General features: G+C 36.8%; 1 protein-coding gene across 1 annotated transcript in view; it reads right to left on the minus strand.

Moving 5' to 3' along the window:
• SLC13A1 (solute carrier family 13 member 1) overlaps positions 1 to 12,580 on the minus strand; it is a 104,728-nt gene that overhangs the window by 32,277 nt on the left and 59,871 nt on the right. The window contains exons 9-12 of the mRNA XM_061414562.1: positions 8,394 to 8,492; positions 7,915 to 8,016; positions 4,693 to 4,799; positions 2,378 to 2,487 (exon numbers count right to left, since the gene is read on the minus strand). Of these exons, the coding sequence (XP_061270546.1) occupies positions 2,378 to 2,487; positions 4,693 to 4,799; positions 7,915 to 8,016; positions 8,394 to 8,492 (418 nt within the window). The remainder of the gene's footprint in view (positions 1 to 2,377; positions 2,488 to 4,692; positions 4,800 to 7,914; positions 8,017 to 8,393; positions 8,493 to 12,580) is intronic.

Here is a 12,580-nt window from a genome sequence, read left to right on the forward strand (position 1 = left end):
AGTCTCTGCATGTCTGAAAACCTCTTTCTTTTCTTCTCACATTACTTTGATATATCAACCTTTTTAGAATTCTGGATGTACAAATAATTATTGCTCCATTTCCTGTGGCTTCCAGTGGGTTCTTTAGAAGCCTGATGTTTAGACCTTAGATACACTGTACATAATACAGGAAAACCAGTCACACTCAGATGAACAGATATGTTATTCTGTTTTTCTCCTACAAATGGAAGGGACAATCCTCCATTTGTGAGATTTCACTGAGCTCCTGCATGTGTGAATTCGTACACGCATGACAAAGTAGTATGGACATCAGAAAGGCTCTAATGACAAGATCAGAAGCTGGCAAAAACATCCCCAGATCTGATAACCAGATGTTATGTATATTATTTCTAGTTTTGACTTATATTTTTGTTTGGGGTTTTGATTTTCCAATGAAAAAGACTATTTACCATTTAAATCACATTAGCACAAATTCTTCTTTAAATACATCAATATTTAAATAATGGATTTTACCTATGTATTAGATAAAATTAGATTACCTAATCTTATTAGGTAAGATTAGATGCAGTTGGAAAAGATTACATCGCATACAGTCCTTCACCTCAGGAAGCCACTGAGATCATATCATTGCGCTCATGGCTTCAAGCTGACCACTCAGAGGCAGGATGATTTTGGGCATCCCACAGAAATCTGAGGCTTTGTGCTACGATTTTCACAGCCAAGTAGAGCCCCTCTAAGGTTTCCCTACTTCTTCCAGAGAGAGAATCTAGTGAATCAGTCTAAGTCCACACCTTATAATTTCCTTCTACTGCAATTTTAGGGTCCGGCCAATGCTTTTAAAACCACTTTGAGTGACAGATATTCTGGGAAGGAGAGATGAACATATTGACATCAATACTGAAACTGCTGATTCTGACTTCCTCACAATTCAAATTAACCGATACAGGAATGGAAGTTATTTATTCTGAGAAACCAGATCTCATTACTACTGAGCTAGTAGAAAAGTACCTTTGTCTTCTATTGTTATCATTTGTACTTGAACAGTCTATGAAGCAAGTCAAATGGAGCTCAGAGTTAACACAATTTTTAAGACTTTCATGTATTACCAAATTGCTGAAAACTCAGTATCCAAATCTCATACAGAAAAACTGACAATAAAGTCAGAAGCAAAACACAGTCTTTCCTTAGACTGTCAAGAATAGGACAGAACAGGTACCTATTTGTCTTGAAAAACAGAAAAATTTAACTTTAGGGAAATTTAAGGGCTGGACCTGATATTTCTCTCACCATTGCTTTTACTTTGATGCCTGAATAAGGAAATGGAATGTTCATGAGTTTTGAGTGTTTCATGGAAGGCTAATAAGTCCAGAATAATTAAAGAGTAGAGAATTTTTATGGCATTTCAGGGTAAGATATTCCTCTTCTAGCAACCCTATAACCAGGGCAATTTCAAGGGACAAAGGTTTCCCCAGACTTTTACTTTATGTCAGCTGCATAGATGATGGGCCAAAGAAATAGCCAACTTTATTTCTCATGATGATTTCATTTCTTCCTAAAATTATACTATACAGTCCATGGAATTCTCCAGGCCAGGATACTGGAGTGGGTAACCGTTCCCTTCTCCAGGGGATCTTCCCAACCCAGGAATTGAACTGGGGTCTCCTGCATTGTAGGTGGATTCTTTACCAGCTGAGCCACCAGGAAAGCCCTCCTAAAATTAGACATAATAAATATTAAACACGGCTATGTGAAATTCTTTCTGGACTTCATTGAATAAGCATATATGAAGTAATTTTAATGTATTTAATACGTAACAAGTAATGTAATGCAGTTCTATTGTTTCTCATTTTTCTTTGGAAATATTAGGACCATGACATACTTCAGTATTCTTGCCTAGAGAATCCCATGGACAGAGGAGTCTGGCAGGCTACAGTTCATAGTGTCGCAAAGAGTCATGACTGAAGCAACTTAGCATAGCACATAATTGCAGAGAAATCTGAGAGCTACTTAAATTCATCATGAGATAAGGTAAGGGTGTAAACAAAAAACAATGTTTTACAAGGAGTCTCTATATAAGTGACTTTTACATGTTATTTTTCTTATTAAGCTTCTCTTCTAATTCTATTTCATGGATTAAGAATTATATTTATTTTTCTCTTGATATGCTGAGACATCATAAAAATGATGATTTATGCTCACAGAAATTCTTGAACTCTGGACTCACCTCATCTGTGTGGTATAGTTACTGCTTGGCTACTAAAATCTGCATCATTACAATGATGGATTGAAGTTGAGCATTCCAAAAGCTTGACTGTCCTTGTGTCCTTCTTTTGAATAGTTTAGTTAACTGCTAAGTATCTTAGACACAGAGTATTACCTCACAGCCATCTGCCAAGGCAAACCCTCCACCAACAAGAATGGCTATATCCCAGGGCATGAATGACTGGAATTCTTTCCAAGTAATCAGTGGAGAGTAATCAAAAGCAACTGAAAAACAAAAGTCCTACAGTTAAACATTGCTTAAATATTACAATATGACATTTCTTATTATCTTAAATAGCCATCTCATAAAAAGTTTTCAATATTTCTGTATTATTCTTATATAGGAAACTTCATCTGGACTTTGAATAATTTCTACCTGGCCTAGGTAAAACATTATCTTATAAAAAAAGAAAAATGCCATAACTTGGAAAACTCTTTTGCATTTTATTATAAAAAAAAATCAGGTAAATGATAACATCATATATAATACTATTCATTCATTCATTCATTACACTAACATCTTTGCCTACCATGAGTAACAAGTGCATTGGGCTATCTGCAACCACCATTGATTCAACAGCATCTGTGGAATATTATCATTCACTCATATTTATTTGAATATTTTATTTTTCTCAAATCATGAGGAGGGTCATGATAGATTCACCAGAATTTCAGTTTAAAATAATTCAAAGTTCAGATTAGATAATTTTCTTATTATTCAGGAAACCCTTAAAATGCTCATAAAGCAATAATCGCAAGGATTTCTCTTGATATTTGGGTTCTGATAACTCCATTGATTTGCTTAGAAATAATGTCATCCATGAACATGGATTTTGTGCCCATTTCACTTTTGTGTGTATCAGGCAAACTTCTACATTGTAAGCTTTTAAGATTACTAAGAAGTCCTTTTCCTGTTTCCTTCCCACAAACTTAAACCAAACCAACTCTCATTGTTGATGGAAACTTTGGTATTTCCTGCTTGAATTAAGACTATATATCCTGTTAAATACTAACATCTCTGACTGTTCTTCTCATGTAAAACTGATTGTTTTATGTCTTCTTGTTGTTTAGTTGCTAAGTCGTGTCCAACCCTTTTTTGATCCCGTGGACTGTAGCCCACAAGGCTCCTCTGTCCATGGGATTGGAGTGGATCCACACTGGCGTGGATTGACATTTCCCATTCCAGGTGATCTTCCCGACCCAGGGATTGAACCCATGTCTCCTGCATTGGTAGGTGGATTCTTTAGGCTGAGCCACCTGGGAAGTCCGTTTTATGTCTTATCTTGCATTTTAAAACCTAATGTGAATCAGTTTATCAGAGAAGAGGAGTTAAAGAATGAGAAAAGAGGGGATGGTGGAGAGGGCAAAGCTCTTTCTGAGAGGAGGACTCAGAAGTAGGGGTCAGAGAAGTTAAGCCATGCAGAACACACTACTGCAAGTTCTTAGGGCTTTGATTGCAATGGTCAGAGACCTCGGGGTCTCATAGGAATCTCTGCTCTATATTACACAACCTTCTTATAACACATTTGAGATATGCTAGTCTCAAGTGAAGAACAAAAGGCATTTATTTCTATGCTATACTTTTTACTTATATCATGTCCTGGAAATCTGACTCATCAGTCACTCATCTATTCTGACTCAAGAAGTCAAGTGGGCCAGTCTAACTGCATGGCAACCAGTTCCATCCCAGCAAATAAGTCAATGAATAATGAATGAATAAACAACAAAACCCCACAACTCTACCAGCCTATTTCCAAACAATTTTAAACCATCTTCCTATATTGACAACATAGGAATTTGATTACCCAAAACATTTTGTGTTAGTATAAGCATAGGCATGGATGAGAAGTGTGTGTGTATTTATACTCAAATAAGCAGACACATTTTCTTGTCCATGTGTTATGAAGACAATGAAATCTCCCATTGAATATTGTTTCTTTCTTCTGTGACACCAGGTTATGGCTAAGTGTGGGGTTGATCTGCATGTTTTCCAAGGCTACTATGAGGCTGTAAATACTCTTCCCTTGAAATTCCTCACATTTTTAGATCCTCAGCATTTATTACCAAAGGCTCATCTTGAAGTATAACTTCCAAGTTCTTGTTCCTGTGTTTGTCAATAATCAGATTATTTCTGATTATGACCAGGACAATGAGCTTATGATAGACCAAATAGTATCACCCATAGCAGAACTCTAACTAACCATGGTATGTAAAGAAATCTACTTCTAGCTTCTACAAAGTAAGATGGTCCTTCGTATGAGGAGAGGAAGTGTGCGGTCTGAACAGGGGTTGCAGTGTGTAAACAGAAGATGTAAACCAGCAGCTGCATTCATGTCCATTCCTTCTGTTCTACAAGTTAACTGAAACCAAGGGAATTTTGTACTTTTGCTCTTCTGTCAAATTCATTCAGAATTATAAATAATACTCAACCAGTTTCTCCTGTAGGCGTAGTTTTGGTCAATCTCTTAGCTGGGATAAGAAAGAACAGGAGTCCTATAAGTAAAGCAACAGTTGAATCTGTAGCAAAACCGGGATACCTAAAAAAGATAAGTGTGTGCATTAAAAAATGCCATCAAGGATTTGTATGAACTAAGCACCAATTGATTATGCAAACAGCATAGAAGTAGGAATGGTGGTATTGTTTATTTATTCTGGATAATCCTCTCTAAAGTCTATGGATTCACAACTAAAAATGAAACTTAGTGAAAATGAAAATCTCAGACCACATCCCCATTATTTTCATAGGTCTCCTTATTTTTAAAAATCTCCTTATTTTACACATGTTGATATGCTAGGCCAAAAGTTCCCTTTCAGGTTAAGCTGACAGATCTGGTAAATAATTTCTTCTCTGGATTATTTCTTTTAATCATATTGACAAAGCATTGAGGTTGAAACAATAGGCCAAGTCTTATATAATTGTCTATAAAAGGCTACTATTGAATTGTGGCAAGGCATGGATGTTTCCCAAGTCTTTTAAAACTCTTTTGTAAATTGTGAAAAGGAACTGATCTGTTTTTCTAAGATAGAACATCTGCTTCTGTGTTTATAGGCCTTGGCCATATCATACCAATGAAATAGACTCATTTGAAGCTTTGTACCCTATGAAACTCAATCAAGAATATTAATTATCAGAATGGCTTTGAGATGCTCATAGATGATCACCATACAAATTAAGAGTTATTCAGGAACAGATGGGGTCTTAGAAATACCATGCCATTCCTGCAAGTAAGACAGGTTTCCAGAATCCCCAACAGTTAAGAAGCACCTGGAGACCAGATATGAATGAAACAGGAAGAAATCATTAAAAATCAGTTTTAAAAGTCAGCATATTAATTAGTGAATCTTTGAGTCTGAAAAGCAGAGTGTGTACCCTAAGATTATTTTACTACCTTGTAACTCAGCAATGCACACATAGTAAAGAGGCTTTTTATTCCTGTAATTTACTTGAACAATCTAGATAATCAAGGAAATCCATTATTTCATTCAATCTGACAATTTTATAAAGCAGTCTTTTTTCCCTAAATATAGATTTTCTTTCATTGTGGAGTGAAATGCTGCCTTGGTATAATTTAGTCAAAAAATATTACCAATATTATTTTATAGTTCCTTATTTCTTTTATTTCAGTTATAATTTTTGTTGGATTTTTGCCAAATTAGGCAATTTGCCAAATCAGGCATCATGTAATCTGATTTTGTTTTATATGAAAAGACATATTGAAATCTTTCCAGGTTCAAACAGATGGAATGAAAACATGAGGTGGTAGCAATTTATCTTGATTTATCATTCTAGCATTGAAAACTCTAAATGTCTAAAATCTCTACATTACAAATATATTCTAGAGTATATATACTTCATATAAAATCAAGCCATAAATACAGAAATAATTGATCTTTAAAAGACTTTTTAAGCTATTATCATTTTATATTTAGTTTATTATGAACTAAGGTTGTCTCAATATTACAAAATATTAAGCTTAGGTAAATTTTATTTGCTCTGGCAATTTAAAAACATAATTGCCAGTTAGATGTATATATGCAAATTCTTTCCCCTTTCAAAGCTGTTTTTCTTTTCTTATTGTTTTCTCTCAGAATTTGAGACAACATGGGTGCCTCCTCAAAGCAAATACACTTTGTCTTCCTGCTACAGACAAAACATCTGAGTTACATTTTCCTCCCATAAGGAGGAGAATTAGAAACTGATTATATTGAATGTCCTATTGGGGTTTCTGCCTGGTTTTTATTCGCCATTGTCTGATTTCATTTGGTTTTTACACATTGGGGTTTAGGACTCTCCCCACCTAGAATGATAGGAGTGGCGTTTTTAAAAGGAGAAAGAATCATTTTTTCTGTTGGTCTAGGTCTTATTACAAAACCATAAAGTTTAAATCAAACTATTAAACAACAGTTTGCTATGAACAGCTTGCTGTAAGTGATTGGATATTGCCTTTTGTTTAGACTTCTTGAAATGAGAAGTTTTCACCCTAATGGAAAGAAAAAGTCTATGAAGCTGCAGCTGATCCTTGAAAACATGCACCACCCTGCAATTGTTGCACTTGTGTGCTCACTAGGAATTGGCAAGCACACTTGGTGGCTTTAAAAAAATGTTGGCAATACCTGTATAACCAGAAGCCTCTGATGCAAGAATTTCTTCAGTCCGTGTGGGTAGAATAGATTTGACTCAAACATTTTTAGTTTCTACCCCCACTATATGGATTTTTGTGGGGGGATGTAAGACAGGAAGTTCAAATCAGAGATCTGCTGAATTTAGGATACAGAGGACTTCAGTGAAAGACAGATTTGGAAACGTGAATCTCAAACCAAGGTATTTATACGAACATGTAGGATGGTCCTTAATTTAGCAAATTATTCTACAATCTTCCCCCTCACTTCACATGACTCAGCAGTGTCTGCTGGGATATAAATCACTGACAGATAAAGTTAACTCTGACCCAGCTTCTAACAGTAGCTTGTAAAGTCAGTCTTCTTGCTTATTCAGAGAATTCCTTGTTTATAAAATAGAGGCAGGGACAGATTTATAGGGAAATAGTACAAAAATGGACATCAACAGAGGAAAAGACAAAATATGAACTAAATAAATAACCCTTCATAGAAATAAAAACAGGTTGGCAAAAACCACAGAATATGAATTCATATCAGGTTATTAGGAAGCACTGAGTGGTATTCAGTGCACACTTGTATTGCACTTCTTGTGGGAAGATACAGCACTATTCTAAGTGCTATTATTAGCCTCAGCTTACAGATGGAGAAACTGAGAGGTAGGTGACTTGCCCGAAGTAAGTGGAAAAGCCAAGAACAGAACCAAAGCAGTGCGGCTCCAAGGACTATACTCCTGACCATCTTAAAACATGGCTTTCCTGCAAATCATCCTTCTAATTTTGTAAGGAAGAAAATAATCTTGTCTGAAGAAGCCTTATCTTAGTTACAGGGCAGTTTGGTTCCTGGGCTTGCTGCCTTACCCTAAATTTCATTCTTTATCACTGTTTTTTTCCTGAAAAGATTAGAATTTTAAAAATCTTTTCAATGGAAAGGAAGAAAAGCAAATCTCATACAGTCTTTCAGAGTTATAGGAACCACTTAGGAGAAAAGCAGAGTATAAAACAGGAGGCGACAAATATAACAAGTAATGCTTACTCTGAAAAAAGCGCAGACCAACCAGAAACAAATCCAGGATCTCGGCTGAACCATAGCAGGGCCATTACAATGAAGAGGACTAAGGTCACAATTTCTTGATATCTGTGGGAAAATTCCAATCCTTTCATTTATTTTCTCAGTCAGAACATTTGCAGAAGCTCCCTGAACTGTTGTCAGGGAGAACGCAAACTCTGTAAAAACCGGATGTATCAATTATTTAAGAGAATCTGCAGTTAGAAGGGGGCTTTACTCCTCAATGGGCCTTTCAGCTTCTTGTCCTTCTACCTGGTAAGTTTTAGTTAGACATGGTCTGTATTTTATCATTTGGAGCTATATTGATAAAGGTTAGAACACTTGGGGCCCTTAGCAAGTATAATAAATACATTATAGACCATTATGCACACATTTGTCTTTAAACAAATACTTGCAGCATAAGCTGCATCGCTCTGTGTGTGTGTCCATGTGCATGTGTATCTTACCTTATTGGTCCAAGTTTTTGGTATTCTTGTTTAATAAATGCAGCACAGGCTTTTTGTTTGGCTGTTGGGGGTTTGCCACATTGGAACATCTCCTTAAAGCTAAAAAGAAGAGTGTGGGATTATTTGAGAGAATAGCATTGAAACATATATATTACCATATGTAAAACAGATGACCAGTGCTAGTTTGCTGCATGAAGCAGGGTGCCCAAAGCCGATGCTCTGGGACAATCTAGAGGGATATGGTGGGGAGGGAGGTGGGACCAGGATTCAGGATTCGGGGCACACATGTACACCTATGGCTGATTCATGTTGATGTATGGCAAAAACCATCACAATATTGTAAGGTAATTATCCTCCAATTAAAATTGATTAATTAATTTAAAAAGAATAATTAAGCTTGTTAAAGAATTTTCCCTTTATAGAAGATATGTGTGTGAAAGTGTCAGAAAATATAAAGCTCCCCGCTAGTAACAAAAACCTGTGCTTTTTGCCTATCCCTCTGCCTCTTTCTCTGAATTTTCTCTCCCCTCTTTTCTGTTTTTTCCTGGTTTGCTTAATTTTCGATGCCTAACTGTCATTCCATAACTCCCATGACATCATCTGCTAAGCTCTTCCAAGTCCTTTGGCATCACTGGAATTTTGCTATGTGCCACTTATGTCTAATTTAATACTTTATTACATACCGTTAAATATTTTAATATATTTCTTAAGTGTGATTGTTAATTTTCATAGAAAAGTTTTATCTCACTAGTGAGAATTATTAGAGAATGGGGGCTGTAGCATGTATTTGGGGGTGGGCAGTAATTCTAAACACTGGCACACAGAGTAAATACTTGACTCATTAACTCTACAGTAGCTTTGTCAGGCTTACAAGATAGTTGGTTGCTAGATCCATCGATTTTCATACAATATGCTAAACTCCAGTTATACTTTAGGCACACAAGTCACATACACTGATCATGAACAGAGTCCAAACTAGGTCTATTTTCAGAAATAAAACCTATTCTATTACATTTTTCTTTGCATTTCTTTACTCCTTATGTTCTAATGGCATCAACCAGATAATCTTCCAATTTACTTCTAACAGTAATGGTCAGTCTCTATTTCTTTTAGCTGCTTACTTTTAGTGACCCCTATCTCCTATGACTAATTCTTCTATCCTGAAGTCCAGGGTCCTCAAAACCTTGAACAGCATTTTGTGAAGTGTTGCTCTAAATCTTGATTTAAAAATATCCCTCCAGAGGAAGAAACAAATGGAAAACTGGCCAGATTCTCATGGATTATCTTTTGGAAAATATGAGTAGCTCAGTTAGATTATGTTATATGTTGGTATGGAAAGCATTTGTGGGTATATATCCAAAGGGAACTGACATCTACATTTTTAATAAATATCTGCATTCAAATGTTCATTGCAACATTATTCACAACAGTCGAGATATGGAAACAACTCAAATGTCCTTGGATGGACAAATGAATAAGAAAAAGAATAAAAACTATTCCACACATATATAGTGGAATATTATTTAGCTATGAAAAGGAATGAAGCACTGATACATGCTACAATGTGGATGAACCTGGAGAACATTATGCTTAATGAAATGTCAGACACAGAAAAGAAAATACTGCATGATTTTCCTTCTATGTGGAATCTAAAATAGTTAAACACATAGAAGGAGAGAGTAACATGGTATATTCCAAGGGTTAGGATAAGAGGAAAATGAGGAGATGTTGGCTAAAGGGTACGAAGTTTCAGTTATGCAGAAAAAGTAAGCTCTGGATGCCTCTGTGCTAAGTTGCTTCAGTCGTGTCCAACTCTTTGCAACCCTATGGACCATAGTCCTCCAAGTTCTTCTGTCCATGGGATTCTCCAGGCAAGAATACTGGAGTGGGTTGCCATGCCCTCCTCCAAGCTCTGGATATCTCTGTACAAATAGAGACTATGATGAACAGCAACAATAATATACTTAAAATTTTGCTAAGAGGGTTGATCTTACGTGAAGAGTTTTTATTACAAAAGGAGGGGGAAAAAAGCAAAAGGGGTAGGGATAAACTTTTGGAAGTGATGGATGAGTTTATGGCATTGATATTGATGATGGTTTCATGGGTGTATGCTTATCCCCAAACACAGTAAGTTTTGTATACATTTAGTAACTACAGCTTTTTGTATGTCAAGCACACCTCAATAAAGCAGTTTTAAAAAAAGAAAGGAAGCAACGACATATTCTTCTGTAAAATTGCTGAGGGTAAACATGGCTATTTATGAAAGAGTAGATGGGACGAGGACTGGGGGAGGAGGGCAGTTATCACATGAAGACACGTTATATTTATTTTTCTGCAGTTCTGTTACTCAGATATGTTTGGACTGTTATTACCTTTGCAGGGGCAGAAATTCCTCAATTCTTAAGTCATCCATCCTACACATTCATAATCACCCACATGTACCCCCCACCCAATGAACATGACTAGATGATCATTGTTGCATTTAGGATCAAAAAAGTAATATTTAATTTTTATAGCCTCCATTAAATGATTGACTAGTGCCAGTCTTGAAATTTTCCTCTTGTCAGAATATAAATTCTACCATTAAAAGAAACTAACCTGTGGACCACCTTGAGAGCCATCAATAGAATTATTTTTTTTAAGTAGATTTAAAGAAGAGTCTTCTTAGAAACTGTTTTCTACCCAGTAAACTGCCTATGTTCTTTGTCACTTTGCTTGGGGACAATCAATAGTTAAGTCAAAATCCAAAGCGTCTTTGCTACAAACGAAGGTTAATGCCTTCGCAATGGAACTGATGAAGCATATGACAATGCATCAACCTCTCCATTGAAATAAATCCTGTGGCACTGACAGATGAGCTTCACTTCCCAAATAGGTTGGGGTCATTTATAATGGGTGAGTTAACTGTGTTAATACCCAATGTGCTCATCAGAATGTCTGGTGGCCGGCCAGGGGAGGGGCTGATCATTTCTGTTTGTTGATCTAAAACCTCTGGAGGTGAACACACTGGCAGATCAAAAAGGACACTGAAAAATTAGCTGAAGCATAAATCTGTGCCATGTGTAACCAACACTGGACAGCAAGGGGACTGTTTCAACGTGCCACTGATCATGATTTATGGACTTGGCTAGTATATGCACTTCACAGGATGTTTTTCATCATGGAGAAACACATTTCAGGGCCTCTGCCCATTATCTTCTTAATTTCTCCTTTTTAAGTGGTGGGCCACTTCAAAATGATGATAAGAGTCGCCTACATATTTTATAAAGTCATTATATGTAGCCAAAAAAGAACAAAACAGCTGGGGTCTGAGACCAGATGCTTTCTCCTTTGGTCTGGGATTCCAGTCCCCTGCATCCTGTGTTGTTACCTGAGCAATTGAATAGACCCCCAAAGGCCTGGATTTCCAGGAAGGGGCATTTAGTATGCAGCTGGTCTCTTCCCTCTGATGTCCACCTGCCGTAGGCAGTGACATTCCACACATTGGCTCCAGCGGGAGTGCGGCCTCACGCTGCTCCCGCAATCTGGACAAATAGATTGTTCAAAAAAACCATCAGTACTATCTCCCCACTACTAACAAAACTGGCAGTTCTGGAGAAAAACCAGGAAGAGGAAAGGAGAGGGGAGAATATCAGTCCTTACATGATGAAGCTTGGAAAATGTGGGCACAGGTATGGAGCATGACTCCACAGGAGTGTTTGGCTATTCAGAGGAAGTACAGAAAGCTGACTTCAGTCTTCCCTGCAGTGGATAACATGCTGTTTCATTCATAGGTCCTTGAAGTTATTTAAATAAAACCTTATAAAGATAAAGTTGAGTAACTTCCCTGGAGGTCCAGTGGTTAAGATTCCGCACGTCCACTGAAGGGGGTGCAAGTTCCATCCCTGGTTGGGGAAATGCCTCTCAGGGTGGCCAAAAAAAAAATGAAGTTGAATTGGTTTGTTTCTTCATGAAAAAAATCCTGAAGATTTGATAAACAGCCCTTTCCCCTTTCTTTGTGGGTATTGTTATATGTGTTGAATCTCTGAGGCAGCATTTTAGATTTTGCTGTAGAACCCTGCATAATTTGAAATGCTTGGCAGGCATTTGAGTCATGTAACTCATTGGTACTTATGAACCACTAACTTCAGTCGCAGCCAAGGTAACATCTGCAAATTCTCTGGCTCTTGATTGATCAGTGTTTCCTA

This window comes from Bos javanicus, chromosome 4 (genome assembly GCF_032452875.1).
Source record: "Bos javanicus breed banteng chromosome 4, ARS-OSU_banteng_1.0, whole genome shotgun sequence".
Taxonomy (NCBI): Eukaryota; Metazoa; Chordata; class Mammalia; order Artiodactyla; family Bovidae; genus Bos; species Bos javanicus.